Source organism: Hyperolius riggenbachi, chromosome 4, assembly GCF_040937935.1.
Source record: "Hyperolius riggenbachi isolate aHypRig1 chromosome 4, aHypRig1.pri, whole genome shotgun sequence".
Lineage (NCBI taxonomy): Eukaryota > Metazoa > Chordata > Amphibia > Anura > Hyperoliidae > Hyperolius > Hyperolius riggenbachi.
The window spans coordinates 358,543,216-358,560,042 of record NC_090649.1 but is presented as its reverse complement, the minus strand read 5'-3'; the positions used below and the strand labels follow the sequence as shown (position 1 = coordinate 358,560,042).

Genomic DNA, 16,827 nt, shown 5'->3' with positions numbered 1-16,827 from the left:
TCTCAGATCCTGACAGATTGGGTCTCAACTCAAAATAGGATAGCACACGGTTTCTGATATTCTGAAAGTCAGATCTATGCCCAGAAAACTTTTCGGGTACGGACATACGAAGGTCCTTGACTGAAGGGGATCGCACTGTATCAATAGTCATTTGAAATACCTGTACTGTCCCAGACAGTTGAGTGATCTGAGTCTGTTGAGTATTGATCACCCCGGTAAGATTGTTTACCGCGGTGGTCAGCACTTCAACCTGACTACGCAGTGCGTCCATAATGTTTGGTCTGCTGTTCTGTAACGATTGGTGTCAGCAAGAACAGATTTTCTGATTATTGGTGATCTGCAGTATCACCAATAATACAGATACTATACCTGATTATATGGTGATCTGCAGAATCACCAATAATGCGAGTATAGCGAGACACAGGACAACCAGATGTAAAGATAGGTGTTTGGTGCAACAGTAATACAGATAGAGATACCAACTCCCCCAGAGAAGCTGGTAGAGGGAGATATCTCTATAGAACACAGGAATCAGCACTCCAGCAAGCTGGAGATGCAGATGAACTAGTAATCAGTTCACCCGAGGAGCGGGTGGCGCACAGTAAGACAACGTATACTGATCACCTGTGGATCGGGTGATTCAGACTGTACTGCAGCACGTGATCACCTGAGGGGCAGGAGATCAAGACTGTACTGCAACTACTGGTCACCTGAGGAGCAGGTGATTAAGACTGTACTGCAGCTACTGGTCACCTGAGGAGCAGGTGATTAAGCTGTACAGAGAATCTCTCACCAGGGACTAGGCTCACTGGTGAGGGTAGGAGAGTCAGACAAGCAGATTCGGCAACAAATGGACAGATACGGTACAAAGACAGAAGGCTTAAGTCAGAGTAGTGTTCAGGCTGAGTCGGCAACAGGATCAGATAGGCAGAAACACAGAATCAGTAAGCAGAAGAGTAGTCAAGGCTAGCAGAAGGTCATAACAAATAATACAATTCAATTAGTACTTTAGCTATCAACAGAATTTGACTAAGTGTGGATCCCCAGCTCCTGCTGGTTCTAGCACACTTTGGGATCTGACTAAGGTCTGAGTGCTAACACGTAGCATTTGCAACAGCAGACGAGGAGCTACTGACAGGCAGGTCCTATATATACTGAGAGCGACCCACAGCGCCGCCCCAGTCACTCGACCAATCAGGAGCACTGCTGGAGTCAGCTGACTGGCCGATCAGCTGACTCCCCTTCTATTCGCAAAAAGGACCTGTCGCCCGGCGCGCGCGCGCGTAGCCCTCATTCTACGTGCAACTGACGGACCAGGCAAAACTCCACCATGTAACTGCGCCGCGAAGGCCACCGGCTGAGACGCGGAGACCGCTCACCGCTGCGGCGGCTGTCTCCGCTATCTATTACAGAGGGCTTAGGAGAAGGGCATTCCCAGAGACACAAGAGGTCTTGCTCTCCCTCCCAGGGGCATTCACCTAGAGCATGGAACGAGCATGGAAGGGTGAAACATAACAAAAACAGGCTCATAGGTACCGTCTGAACCCTAATGGAGACACCTGCAGCTCAAGTCATTTCAGGGGGGCTAATAGAATGTAAGTATACTTGAATTCTAGGCCCCAGGTACTAAAGTCTCTTTAAGCATAGTTTCTCAGAGAGAAATTATGAAGTCATTTACAAAAAGCATGTTCCTCTAGAAGGACACAGAATGGGTTATTAGGTCTAAATGTCCCGACATTCAGACTACGAAAAGGTAAACAGAGACAATATTTGGAAAACATTGCATTCCGTGCATCTAGGGCATAAAACACTGGCGCACTAGATGATGGTGTGGGTCACATGCCCATGCCTGCCAATTGTAGGCTTGGGGGTATGGCTCGGGTGATGTCAGAATTTAACTCTTTGATGTTCATATCAAAGTAAGAGACGGGATGGCAAAGGGGGCTTTTTCTTCTGTATGCTATCCTGCTCTCTACGCTTTCTATTTAGAATAATAGCTTCATGTCTGTATGCTGTAAATATATGTGATGTACATAGGATATAGGAAAGACTGATTATACTCTGAAGAAATCAACACGTAACAAAAGATGCCTGATGGAATACTTGTATAACTATGATTGCTGAATAAACCCCTTAAAGAGAACCAGAGACGAAGCACCCTCATGTATTTTATTACATTTATCAGTGGGAACATGACAGTAAACACCTACCCTGCTTTTAGTTTTATTCTTCTCAGTCTAACCTATCTGTTAGCAGCTGTGATAACAATCTACCGACTGATTCAGTCTAGGTTTGACCTGGAATCATTATAGCTGAGTCACTCTTCTGTGGAGTCTTTTCAAGCCCAAGCCTGCCCCCTCCTGGCTCAGATTTCCTACTCAGAGCTGTTGACATGGGAGGGGCTGCTGCTGCCGAGAAGGAAGCTCTGAAACAGACAAGTGTATCTGTGTGCATTGTGCAGCCAGTCATTATCTACTGTATGCAGTTTCCTTTCTATGAGAGACACTTCCTACAGGCAGCCACACAGCATGCCAGAATAATAAAGTTGAAAGCACACAGATTAAAGCCTGCAGCAGTCCTGCTTGTCTATAGTCTCATAAAGGCTAGACAGCACATCCAGAACAGCTTATAACCTGGAAGCAGAAGGGATATGAGCCGGCGGCCATATTGGATATTTCCTGGAGCAATAATGGATAAAAAACACTCAAAAAGGCACACCAGAGCGGCGAAATTATCAGGTAGAGCATTTAGTCTTTACAAGCTATCGACTGATAAGTTTATTTTGTGTGAATCGTTCATCTCTGGTTCCCTTTAAGGTGAAGGTGGCTGTCTCCGCTCTATCTCCTGCATGCTGTCGCTGTGAGTTGCAGCTCTAATGAGTTGCTGGTGCCGGAGTAAAAGGTGTATTGTGCTGTTGCCAATAGCAACCAACGTATAGGTTCTTACACAGTATAGGTAGCCAGATGACTCCCTTAATCCCGCCTCCCCCCTCCATTTCAGTATAGGTAGCCAGCTCACCTTCACACCACAGCAACCATCAGTGTCACTCATTTCTCTGCTCATTTCCAGTGCAGAAGCTTCCTCTTCCTTTCCGTCTCCAATGCTGCCCAACAGCAAGGTGGTTGCTGCACAGGCCGCTGGAGCAGAGTACAATGGTCAGGCGCTCGTCTGATCTCTCAGTCTTGCAGCATTTGCAAGCGTGCAAATGCTGCACCAGTTTAGCCTGCTGCTTTGCTGCCCTTGCTCCTGTGGTGCCCTAGGCCATGGCCTAGGTGGCCTTGGCCTGACTCCGGCCTTGATTGGTTCCTGACCCTTTTAATCAATGTAAGCGAATGCGATTGGCTCACAGTGATCACGCGGTCAGGAGCGAATAAAGTCGGCTCCTGACTGGCTCTAAGGGCTCTGCCATCATATTAATGGCAGAGATAGTGTGTTGCGCCAGGGATAAAGCAGCAGGAGTGGCGGGACTGCGTGGCAGCATTGAGATTTCAACCGCGCTTGTCCGGAAGCGGTAAAATATAGTTCCCATTTTGAATAAGTGTAAATTTGCATTTTAGAACAATGTTTTGCTAAACACAAAATTCCTTAACCATGTAAACAAAACAGTTGCTGTACAAGTTTGGGGGTGTTGCATAATAAATTACTCATTCAAAGACTTACCGCTAAAGTAGTTATAGGAAGTGACGGTTTCATGCGGTCAATTAGGACACAACCATCACCTGTACATTCTATGTCTGGAAGAGACCAGTTAAGTTCAGGACAGCCTTCTGCAAATCCACAACAATACAGGTTTCAGTTTGGATTTACTTTTTCAACTTTCTTTTTATTCAAAGACTTTTGTACAAACAAAAATAATCATACAACAATCAACATTGCAGTATAAGTGCAGATCTTTAAAAAACATACGACAACAGTAAATAAGTAGTATGTCCAGATACTGTAGGTCATTATGCTCATAAGAGTAACTGTATGCCACAATGTAATAAAGTAGTATGGTGACAATAAATAATAATCCTGCCGACAGGGTCATCAGTTTTGGTGAGCATGGGAATCTAATTAACAGTGTAGAGAAATGGTTTTCTTTGTATTATGTTTTATGATTATGAGTGTCATTAGATTATTTGGGTATAATCACAAAAGAATGTTAACATCTATGGGCTTGATTCACAAAGCGGTGCTAACAGTTAGCACGCTGGTGAAAAGCCCCTTATCACGCCTAAACTCAGTTTAGGCGTGATAAGTTTAGGTGTGATAACTAACTAACCAACTGGGTTAGCACCGCAGTGCACAGCTGGTCAAAAGTTTTGCGCAATGAAAAGTCTGGAGCACTTCGCATAGACTTTAATGGCGCTGCTTTGCGCGCGGGACTTTGCGCGCGATCTAATCTTATCTAAACTTATCACGCCTAAACTGGCTTTTCACCAGCGTGGTGCAATGGTTATCATGCCTGAAGTCTTTTAGGCGAGCTAACTGGGTTAGCACCACTTTGTGAATCGAACCCTATGGGTGAACACATTCATTATGTGATGTACATAATGTCTGTCACAATTTATATGTGCTGTGTGAATATACCCCATTATGCCAAAGGACAAAATTAGAGGGTCATTGGGCCATGGTTCAAACCGTGCTCTCGAGTTCTTATGCCCTTCAAAGTTTAGATTTCTTTTACCTACTCAACCTTTATAATGATCTACATAATAGAGTCACTTAAACGCGTGTATCAAAAAAGGGCGCCTGGAAAAAAGGGCGCGGGGTATAGCCGAAATTTTAAGTTTTAATGCAAAACCATATTTTTCTTTTAAGGGATTGTAAACGAAAATTTAGTGCTAAATAGGTTAAATAAGTGGAAATGAAATGGCAAAATACCGTCTATTACAACAAACGAATTCTGAAAAGAAACATCAAATATCGTCTATAACAAAAACCATATTTACACTTGTATTAAGCATAGCAATGCAATGGTAGGTTTTACAGATATTTTACTGTAATTATACCAAACTGTAGGCTCACACAGATCTCTCCCTATCCCTAACCCCTAGACAAGTTACAAGGATTTTAATTATAGTAGCATGCATTATTTAAAAACTATAATGGCAGAAAACTGAAAAATAATGTTTTTTCTTCCAAATGTTTTCCTATTTTCCCATTAAAACACATTTAGAATAAAATAATTCTTGGAATAATGTCCCACCTAAAGAAAGCCTAATTGGTGGTGAAAAAAACAAGATATAGTTCATTTCATTGTGATAAGTAATGATAAAGTTATAGGCGAATGAATGGATGGAGCGCTGAAAGGAGAAAATTGCTCTGGTGGTCAGGGGGTAAAACCCCTCAGTTGTGAAGTGGTTAAAAACGATATTTTAGAACTATAATCAACGCATTATAAGTAGAGATGAGCGTAATGACCTAATTACGATTTTGCGAAATTTCGCGTAATTAGTGTAATTACGATTATGGCCGTAAGTACATAATCGTAATGAAGAAGGATTTCGCGAAATTTCGCGTAAGCGTAATTTTCGCGTAATTTTCGCATTACAGTCGTATCATGCCGTAATTTCGCATTAAACGCTACCGTAATTTCGCGTTAAACCGTAACGCTCCATATAATATAAAAAAGCCGCCGACTTTAAGGGTTAATAGCAAAGCCCCCTTAAATGCTAAGAGCCTCAAATTTGGAGAATATATTAAGGAGATCAGGAGGAATAAGAGGAAAAATTTTTTTTTCAAAAAGACCTTATAGTTTTTGAGAAAATCGATGTTAAAGTTTCAAAGGAAAAATGTAAACATTTAAAAACCCGCCGACTTTAATGGTTAATAGCAAAGCCTGCTTAAAGTTTAGGAACACCAAATTCCCAGGGTATATTAAGGGGATCAGTGGGAATAAGAGGAAAAAAAATTTTTTTCAAAAAGACCTTATAGTTTTTGAGAAAATCGATTTTTAAGTTTCAAGGGCGAAAATGTCTTTTAAATGCGGAAAATGTCAGTTTTTTTTGCACAGGTAACAATAGTGTATTATTTTCATAGATTCCCCCAAGTGGGAAGAGTTTTACTTACTTCGTTCTGAGTGTGGGAAATATAAAAAAAAACGACGTGGGGTCCCCCCTCCCAGACCTCTTTAACCCCTTGTCCCCCATGCAGGCTGGGATAGCCAGAATGCGGAGCACCGGCCGCGTGGGGCTACGCACCCTGACTATACCAGCCCGCATGGTCCATGGATTGGGGGGTCTCGGAAGGGGAGGGGCAGCCAAGCTTTCCCCTCCCCCTCCGAGCCCTTGTCCAATCCAAGGACAAGGGGCTCTTCTCCACCTCCGATGGGCGGTGGAGGTGGAGGCCGCGATTTCCTGGGTGGGGGGTTCATGGTGGAATCTGGGAGTCCCCTTTAAAAAGGGGTCCCCCAGATGCCCACCTCCCTCCCAGGAGAAATGAGTATAGAGGTACTTGTAGTACCCCTTACCCATTTCCTTTAAGAGTTAAAAGTAAATAAACACACAAACACATAGAAAAAGTATTTTAATTGAACAAAAAACATAACCACGAAAAAAGTCCTTTAATATTCTTAATTAACCATTAATACTTACCTGTCCCTTTAAATAAATGATCCCACGCAATATCCTCGGAAATGTTCTATCAGTTACAATGTAACAAAGTTATTATGTAACAACTTTGTTACATTGTAACTACGCCGCACCCGACGCCACTCGCCGCTCAGCCGCCGCATACGCGTCCGTGCAGGACGCTAAGTCCCCGCAGCTCCCGCTGTCCACCCCGCCCACATCTGTCACCCACATGTCACCCACATGTGGGTGACATGTGGGTGACATGTGGGAGAGGCGGGGAGGGCAGCGGAGCCGGCGGGGACTTAGCGTCCTGCACGGACCCGACAGAGCTCTGAGCTATATAGCTCAGAGCTCTGAGAAGCATCTTTGTATTTGGGCTCCAAGGAGCCCCATTGGTCCTTAGCAGACCAATGGGGTTCCTTCAAATCAGAAGGAACCCCATTGGTCTGCTAAGGACCAATGGGGCTCCTTGGAGCCCAAATACAAAGATGCTTTTGAGAGCTCTGAGCTATATAGCTCAGAGCTCTGTCGGGTCCTGCAGCGCAGACGCGGTGGCGGCGGCGGCGGTGAGTGACGTCGGGTGCGGCGTAGTTACAATGTAACAAAGTTGTTATATTGTAATAACTTTGTTACATTGTAACTGATAGAACATTTCCGAGGATATTGCGTGGGATCATTTATTTAAAGGGACAGGTAAGTATTAATGGTTAATTAAGAATATTAAAGGACTTTTTTCGTGGTTATGTTTTTTGTTCAATTAAAATACTTTTTCTATGTGTTTGTGTGTTTATTTACTTTTAACTCTTAAAGGAAATGGGTAAGGGGTACTACAAGTACCTCTATACTCATTTCTCCTGGGAGGGGGGTGGGCATCTGGGGGACCCCTTTTTAAAGGGGACTCCCAGATTCCACCATGAACCCCCCTCCCAGGAAATCGCGGCCTCCACCTCCACCGCCCATCGGAGGTGGAGAAGAGCCCCTTGTCCTTGGATTGGACAAGGGCTCGGAGGGGGAGGGGAAAGCTTGGCTGCCCCTCCCCTTCCGAGACCCCCCAATCCATGGACCATGCGGGCTGGTATAGTCAGGGTGCGGAGCCCCACGCGGCCGGTGCTCCGCATTCTGGCTATCCCAGCCTGCATGGGGGACAAGGGATTAAAGAGGTCTGGGAGGGGGGACCCCACGTCGTTTTTTTTTATATTTCCCACACTCAGAACGAAGTAAGTAAAACTCTTCCCACTTGGGGGAATCTATGAAAATAATACACTATTGTTACCTGTGCAAAAAAAACTGACATTTTCCGCATTTAAAAGACATTTTTGCCCTTGAAACTTAAAAATCGATTTTCTCAAAAACTATAAGGTGTTTTTGAAAAAAAATGTTTTCCTCTTATTCCCACTGATCCCCTTAATATACCCTAGGAATTTGGTGTTCCTAAACTTTAAGCAGGCTTTGCTATTAACCGTTAAAATCGGCGGGTTTTTAAATGTATACATTTTTACTTTGAAACTTTAACATCGATTTTCTCAAAAACTATAAGGTGTTTTTGAAAAAAAAAAATTTCCTCTTATTCCTCCTGATCTCCTTAATATATTCTCCAAATTTGAGGCTCTTAGCATTTAAGGGGGCTTTGCTATTAACCCTTAAAGTCGGCGGCTTTTTTATATTATACGGAGCGTTACGGTTTAACGCGAAATTACGGTAGCGTTTAATGCGAAATTACGGCATGAACGAAACGCGAAATTTCGCGTTGAAAATTACGCTTACGGTATTTTCAATTACGATTTTAATGGCAATTTCGCTACGCTAATTTCGCATCGTAATCGCAAATTTCGCATGCGTAATTATAGTAATGCGAAATTACGAAAATTTCAGCTCAACTCTAATTATAAGTGTAAAAACAACCTTAAAATAACAGTAATATTAAAAGCGATATTTTAGTAACTATAATCAACGCATTATAAGTGTAAAAACAAAGTTAATACCAAAAGCGATGTATTTCTAATACAATAAGGTTGAAAACGGTATTTACGCATTATACATATGAAAACAAATTTTTAAATGATCAAAGAAGTGTAAACAAAAATTTAGTTGTTATACTTTTGTAAGCGAAATTTTTAAACTAAATAATAAGTAAAAATCAGAATCAGAATTTATTTCGCCAAGTACAACGGTGGATTGTACCCGGAATTGGTTTTGGCGCATACAGGGTCGTTGGTGAAAAACAAGAAAATAGCACGGTTAAGCATGGTACATACGTAGACGTGGGACAAGCATACATAGGACAACATTACAGTTTGTGCGTACATTCAAGCAAAGCGTCATATACAATTAAGCATGGAACATACGTATAAACAAAAGCAAAATCAAAGCAAAAACAGAGCATTACAGCATACACGTACAGTTAACATAATACAAACAGAGCATTACAGCATACACGTACAATTGACGTAATACAAACATAGCATAGCAAGACATACACTGATAGCGGGAACAGAAAAAGAGAGGGACTGGAGGAACAGCCTGAGAGCTGATATGAGCGCTGCCATTTTCGGCACTGGACGCTACACAGCGACGCGCTCCCAACTAGACAGGTGCTACCGATTGTCCGCGAAAAGCAGAGAGGATGCTGGGGGGGGGGGGGGGGGATTCATGATGGAGGCGGCCAGCAGGGATCAAAAACTGATATAAGCGAAATTTAAAAACAAAAAAATAAGTAGAACACAAACTCAAAACGAACTTGTAAACGATATTTGTTATAGACCTTATTCTGTAAACGAAAAATTTTGTTTACACGATCCCTGTAACCGCTATTTTCTCGGGCGCCCTTTTTTCCTGTCGGGCGCCAAATAGCCGATATTTTGCATTGCAGTCTATGGCTGCGCCCTTTTTGTCCACTATCCCTGTGCGCCCTTTTTTACTAGCACCCACTTAAACCACCTTCAGCCCAATGTTCTAACAAAGACAGAGAGTAGTAAATGACTAGCAAATATTCTAACCCCTCTGAATATTACAAAAGCAGTTTTTAATAGAGTTGGGCCGAACGGTTCGCCTGCGAACGGTTCCATGCGAACTTCAGTGGTTCGCGTTCGCGTCTCGCAGGCGAACCTTTGCGGAAGTTCGGTTCGCCCCATAATGCACATGGAGGGTCAACTTTGACCCTCTACATCACAGTCAGCAGGCCCAGTGTAGCCAATTAGGCTACACTAGCCCCTGGAGCCCCACCCCCCCTTATATAAGGCAGGCAGCGGCGGCCATTACGGTCACTCGTGTGCTGCCTGCGTTAGTGAGAGTAGGGCGAGCTGCTGCAGACTGTCTCTCAGGGAAAGATTAGTTAGGCTTAACTTGTTCCTGTCTGGCTGCATACCTGTTCTGTGAACCCACCACTGCATACCTGTGCTGTGAACCCACCACTGCATACCTGTGCTGTGAACCCACCACTGCATACCTGTGCTGTGAACCCACCACTGCATACCTGTGCTGTGAACCCACCACTGCATACCTGTGCTGTGAACCCACCACTGCATACCTGTGCTGTGAACCCACCACTGCATACCTGTGCTGTGAACCCACCACTGCATACCTGTTCTGTGAACCCACCACTGCATACCTGTGCTGTGAACCCACCACTGCATACCTGTTCAGTGAACCCACCACTGCATACCTGTGCTGTGAACCCACCACTGCATACCTGTTCAGTGAACCTGCCACTGCATACCTGTTCTGTGAACCCACCACTGCATACCTGTTCAGTGAACCTACCAATGCATACCTGTTCAGTGAACCTGCCACTGCATACCTGTTCAGTGAACCCACCACTGCATACCTGTGCTCTGAACCCACCACTGCATACCTGTGCTGTGAACCCACCACTGCATACCTGTTCAGTGAACCCACCACTGCATACCTGTGCTGTGAACCCACCACTGCATACCTGTTCTGTGAACCCACCACTGCATACCTGTTCAGTGAACCCACCACTGCATACCTGTTGTGTTCAGTGAACCCGCCACTGCATACCTGTTGTGTTCAGTGAACCTGCCACTGCATACCTGTTCTGTGAACCCGCCACTGTATACCTGTTCTGTTCAGTGAACCCGCCACTGCATACCTGTTCTGTTCAGTGGACCCGCCACTGTATACCTGTTCAGTGAACCCACCACTGCATACCTGTGCTGTGAACCCACCACTGCATACCTGTTCTGTGAACCCACCACTGCATACCTGTTCAGTGAACCCACCACTGCATACCTGTTGTGTTCAGTGAACCCGCCACTGTATACCTGTACTGTTTAGTGAACCCGCCACTGCATACCTGTTGTGTTCAGTGAACCCGCCACTGTATACCTGTACTGTGAACCCGCCACTGCATACCTGTTGTGTTCAGTGAACCCGCCACTGCATACCTGTTGTGTTCAGTGAACCTGCCACTGCATACCTGTTCTGTGAACCCGCCACTGCATACCTGTTGTGTTCAGTGAACCCGCCACTGTATACCTGTACTGTTTAGTGAACCCGCCACTGCATACCTGTTGTGTTCAGTGAACCTGCCACTGCATACCTGTTCTGTGAACCCGCCACTGCATACCTGTTGTGTTCAGTGAACCCGCCCCTGCATACCTGTTCTGTTCAGTGGACCCGCCACTGTATACCTGTTTAGTGGACCCGCCACTGCATACCTGTTGTGTTCAGTGAACCCGCCACTGTATACCTGTACTGTTTAGTGAACCCGCCACTGCATACCTGTTGTGTTCAGTGAACCTGCCACTGCATACCTGTTCTGTGAACCCGCCACTGTATACCTGTTCTGTTCAGTGAACCCACCGCATCAGTGCGCATACCTGTGCAGTTAAGTGAACCCACCTACCTACGTGAGTGCACGCAGTGTGATATACCACTCCGTGCATACCCGATATGGACAAAACAGGTAGAGGAAGAGGTAGTGCCAGAGCCAGAGGAAGGCCACCCGGCAGGTCTGCGCGAGGTCGTGTAAATGTAATTTCGTGTGGACCTGGCCCACAGTACAGTGCTCGGAAGAAGGCACGTCCCATCACGTCCCAAGATTGTCAGGACGTGGTTGAGTATTTAGCGACACAGAACACCTCATCTTGCTCAGCCACCAGCGCTACTACTAGCACCACTTCCGCTGCATTTGACACTTCGCAATAATTATTTAGTGGTGAAATCACTGATGCACAGCCATTGTTGTTACAGCCAGATGAATTTTCACCAGCTCATATGTCTGCGTTACGCAGCAACACTATGGATGTAACGTGTAAGGAGGATGAAGGACCTACTGATGGTGCATGTTTGGATTTTTCTGAGTCAAGCGAAGCTGGGCAGGATGACTACGATGATGACGATGATAGGGATCCTCTGTATGTTCCCAATAGAGGAGATGAAGAGGGGGACAGTTCAGAGGGGGAGTCAGAGAGTAGTAGGAGGAGAGAAGTTGCTAAAAGAAGCTGGGGCAGCTCTTCGTCAGAAACAGCTGGTGGCAGAGTCCGGCACCATGTATCGCCACCTATGTACAGCCAGCCAACTTGCCCTTCAGCATCAGCTGCTGAGGTCCCCATAGTGCCCACATCTCAGGGTGGCTCAGCGGTGTGGAAATTTTTTAATGTGTGTGCCTCAGATCGGACCAAAGCCATCTGTTCGCTCTGCCAACAAAAATTGAGCCGTGGAAAGGCCAACACTCACGTAGGGACAAGTGCCTTACGAAGGCACCTGGAGAAAAGGCACAAACAGCAATGGGATGGCCACCTGAGCAAAAGCAGCAGCAGCACACAAAAGCAAAGCCACCCTCCTTCTCCTCTTCCTCCTCCATCAGGTGCATTATCTGCTTCTGCCGCTTTCTCCCTTCCACCTTCACAGGCACCCTCCTCCACTCCGCCTCTGCCCTTGAGCGGTTCCTGCTCCTCTGCCCACAGCAGCAGTCAGGTGTCCGTGAAGGAAATGTTTGAGCGGAAGAAGCCAATTTCGGCCAGTCACCCCCTTGCCCGGCGTCTGACAGCTGGCGTGGCGGAACTGTTAGCTCGGCAGCTGTTACCATACCGGCTGGTGGACTCTGAGGCCTTCCGTAAATTTGTGGCCATCGGAACACCGCAGTGGAAGATGCCAGGCCGCACTTATTTTTTGAGAAAGGCCATACCCCAACTGAACCGTGAAGTTGAGAGGCAAGTGGTGTCATCTCTTGCGAAGAGCGTTGGGTCAAGGGTACACCTGACCACGGATGCCTGGTCTGCCAAGCACGGGCAGGGCCGCTACATTACGTACACAGCCCATTGGGTGAACCTGGTGATGAACGATGGCAAGCAGGGCGCAGCGGACCAAATTGTGACACCTCCACGGCTTGCAGGCAGGCCTCCTGCCACCTCCTCTCCTCCTGCTACATGCTCTTCGCTGTCCTCCTCCTCCTTGGCTGAGTGGCAGTTCTCCTCTCCAGCTACACAGCTCCAGCTCCGCAGGGCCTATGCTACATGCCAGGTAAGACGGTGTCACGCCATCTTAGACATGTCTTGTCTCAAAGCGGAGAGTCACACTGGAGCAGCTCTCCTGGCTGCTCTTAAGAAACAGGTGGATGAGTGGCTGACCCCGCACCACCTGGAGATAGGCAACGTGGTGTGCGACAACGGCAGCAATCTGCTTGCCGCTTTGCATATGGGGAAGCTGACACACATACCCTGCATGGCACATGTCATGAATCTAGTGGTTCAAAGATTTGTGGCAAAGTACCCTGGCTTAGCGAATGTCCTGAAGCAGGCCAGGAAGTTCTGTGGGCATTTGAGGCGGTCTTACACAGCCATGGCACGCTTTGCGGAAATTCAGCGCAAAAACAACATGCCGGTGAGACGCCTCATTTGCGATAGCCCGACTCGCTGGAACTCGACCCTGCTCATGTTCTCCCGCCTGCTAGAACAGAAGAAAGCCGTGACCCACTACCTCTACAACTACAGTAGAATGAAACAGTCTGGGAAGATGGGGATGTTCTGGCCCGACAACTGGACACTGATGAAAAATGCATGCAGGCTCATGCGGCCGTTTGAGGAGGTGACCAACCTGGTGAGCCGCAGTGAGGGCACCATCAGCGACTTAATTCCCTACGCTTGCTTCTTGGAGCGTGCTGTGCGTAGAGTGGCGGATGAAGCTGTGAATGAGCGTGACCAGGAACCGTTACGGCAGGAACAGGCATGGGACCAATTTTCATCAGACCCAGCTGTTTCCTCAACACCTGCGGCAGCACAGAGGGGGGAGGAGGAGGAGGAAGAAGAGAAGTCGTGTGCAGAAGACGAGTCAGACTCAGAGGATGATGAGCAAGGTGTTTCTTTGGGGGAGGAGGAGGAGGAGGGGACAGCGGCAGGAGAACAACCGCAGCAGGCGTCGCAAGGGGCTTGTGCTGCTCAACCTTCCCGTGGTATTGTTCGCGGCTGGGGAGAGGAGGTTGACTTACCTGACGTCACTGAGGAAGAGCAAGAGGAGATGGAGGGTACTGGATCCGACTTTGTGCAGATGTCGTCTTTTATGCTGTCCTGCCTGTTGAGGGACCCCCATATAAAAAACCTCAAGGGGAATGAGCTGTACTGGGTGGCCACACTACTAGACCCTCGGTACAGGCACAAAGTGGCGGACCTGTTACCAACTCACCGGAAGGTGGAAAGGATGCAGCACATGCAGAACCAGCTGTCAACTATGCTTTACAATGCCTTTAAGGGTGATGTGACAGCACAACGCCAGCAAGGTACCACTGCCACTAATCCTCCTCCCGTGTCCACGCAGTCAAAGACAGGACGCTCCAGCGATCTCATGGTGATGTCGGACATGCGGACGTTCTTTAGTCCAACGCCTCGCCGTAGCCCTTCCGGATCCACCCTCCACCAACGCCTGGAACGGCAGGTAGCCGACTACCTGGCCTTAAGTGTGGATGTAGACACTGCTGTGAAAAGCGATGAGGAACCCTTGAACTACTGGGTGCGCAGGCTTGACCTGTGGCCAGAGCTGTCCCAATTTGCCATCCAACTTCTCTCCTGCCCTGCCGCAAGCGTCCTGTCAGAAAGGACCTTCAGCGCAGCTGGAGGCATTGTCACAGAGAAGAGAAGTCGCCTAAGTCACAAAAGTGTTAAGTACCTCACCTTTATCAAAATGAATGAGGCATGGATCCCGGAGGGCTGCTGCCCGCCCCAAGACTAAGTCAGTCCCCGCACACACAGCATCTCTGCCTGCACGCCGTGTGACTGGCTGCCTGGCCTGCCCCAAGAAGACTAAGTCGCTCCCAGTCCCTCCACACAGCATGTCTGCCTGCAGGCCGCTTGACTATCTTCTCCGCCACCACCAACAGGGTCCGGGACTCCAGGCGGATTGCTGAATTTTTTAGGCCGCTGCTAGCAGCGGCCACTGTAATAATTTTTCTGGTGCGTGTACATGACTGCCTAATTTTTCTGGCTGCACTGCGGGCAGCTGCAACAACAAAAGAAAAGGCATGTACATGCGCCCATTCCCCTTCGTGATCATTACCTTGCCGTGGTGAAGGGGCTTGCGTATCACAATGAAGCAATGACCGGCGCCTAGATGAGTGTCTCGGGGGGCACACAAAAGATAATAAGGTCGTTGCTTCATTATGGTCAGACCAAATTTGATCAGCTGGACAGTCACTGTTCTGTCATTCAGCTACATCAGCCAGGCGACCATATGGGCTGTAAAGCCACCAAAACCTGCACTCTCGCCATGGTGCGCACCAGTCCAGCACGGCCGTCACTACACAAACAGCTGTTTGCGGTGCGTTACACGGTGAGTTTGGTGTGTCAGTGTGAAGCAGTACCTTAATTACACTACCTGATTGATGTATACACATGCAAGATGTTTTAAAGCACTTTAGGCCTGTCATTTAGCATTCAATGTGATTTCTGCCCTTAAAACGCTGCTTTGCGTCAAATCCAGATTTTTCCCGGGGACTTTTGGCATGTATCCCACTCCGCCATGCCCCCCTCCAGGTGTTAGACCCCTTGAAACATCTTTTCCATCACTTTTGTGGCCAGCATAATTATTTTTTTTTTCTTCAAAGTTCGCATCCCCATTGAAGTCTATTGCGGTTCGCGAACTTTAACGCGAACCGAACCTTCCGCGGAAGTTCGCGAACCTAAAATCGGAGGTTCGGCCCAACTCTAGTTTTTAATGCTATTTGTCTCGCACCTGGAAATCTTCATTCTTAAAGCCTATTCACAAATGCAGCAGTGTTGAGAGATACACAAGGTTTGCCATAGCAGATTGCTGAACTACATCAAAATGTGGCTGGCTACAGTTTTTATTTTTAATTAGTGCATTTATTTATGTATTTAAATCCTCAAGTAGTGGCAGTCAGGAAAGTGCAGTGCAGACTGGTGAGTTGGGTAACATATATTGGGGCACATATTGGGTAACATATATTGGTGCTGTCTGTTAATAATATATTCAAGGTTTAAATTTGGATTAGGTCGTCTTCCTCTTTAAAGAGACTCTGTAACAACATTTTCAGCCTTAGTTCTTCTATCCTATAAGTTCCTTTGCCTGTTCTAATGTACTCTGGCTTACTGCAGCTTTTCCTAATTGCACAGTGGCTGTGTTCTATCTGTTACATGATCTAATCTGTTTTCTTCTGTCAGCACAGTCGGGCTAAGGCTGGAATGTGTGGAATGTGCAGGGCTGCTTGTGATTGGTAGAAGCTATACACACCCCCTCCCGGCCCCCTGCAGGCTCTGTATGACTCACACACTCTGCTTATGTGAGCCTATCACAAGCTGGTTAGTTTGTTTGTAAACACTGCCTAAAACTGGCAATTACAAGCCAGGTTTGCAGCAGAGAGTGGCAGAAACAGCACAGAGGGGCCCAGGACAACATAATGAATAGAATGGTATGCTTTTTGCTGTAAAAATTTTAGAGTACATGTGATGATTTGCTCAGCTGCCTGTGCAGGCAGGCAGCTTTTTGACCATTGTGTAGGTTTGCATGCTGCAGGACTCTGGAAAGAAGAGCTTCTGTCAGTTTTGCAGCTTGTGCTTGCAGAGGAATTTGCATACGTTGTCATGCAAATTGCCTGGCCACATTCATTGGAGGCGTGTACTATAAGTACTATGTCTTTCCCACAATGCTTCGCTGGTCATAAGGAGTCTTCCTGTGAAACACTCTGGAGAGTGTCAGCCATGCTCTTTGTTTGAAGATCAGCTTAGAGTAATTCCTGGAAACTGTGCTAGGCAGATTCCCTAATGCAGTTAGGATTGTTTATCTGTTTGTTTGTTCTGTT

At 46.7% G+C, this 16,827-nt stretch overlaps 1 protein-coding gene and 1 long non-coding RNA gene across 3 annotated transcripts in view; one reads left to right on the top strand and one right to left on the bottom strand.

The window, feature by feature from the left end:
* The window catches only part of LOC137504035 (uncharacterized), a 458,442-nt gene that overhangs the window by 246,148 nt on the left and 195,467 nt on the right, over nucleotides 1-16,827 (top strand). The gene's annotated exons all lie outside the window — the stretch shown is intronic.
* The window catches only part of LOC137504028 (kinesin-like protein KIF28P), a 524,300-nt gene that overhangs the window by 314,397 nt on the left and 193,076 nt on the right, over nucleotides 1-16,827 (bottom strand). For both annotated transcript variants that reach the window (XM_068231935.1, XM_068231937.1), the window contains one exon: nucleotides 3,661-3,767. In XM_068231935.1, coding sequence (XP_068088036.1) covers nucleotides 3,661-3,767 — 107 coding nt within the window. The remainder of the gene's footprint in view (nucleotides 1-3,660; nucleotides 3,768-16,827) is intronic.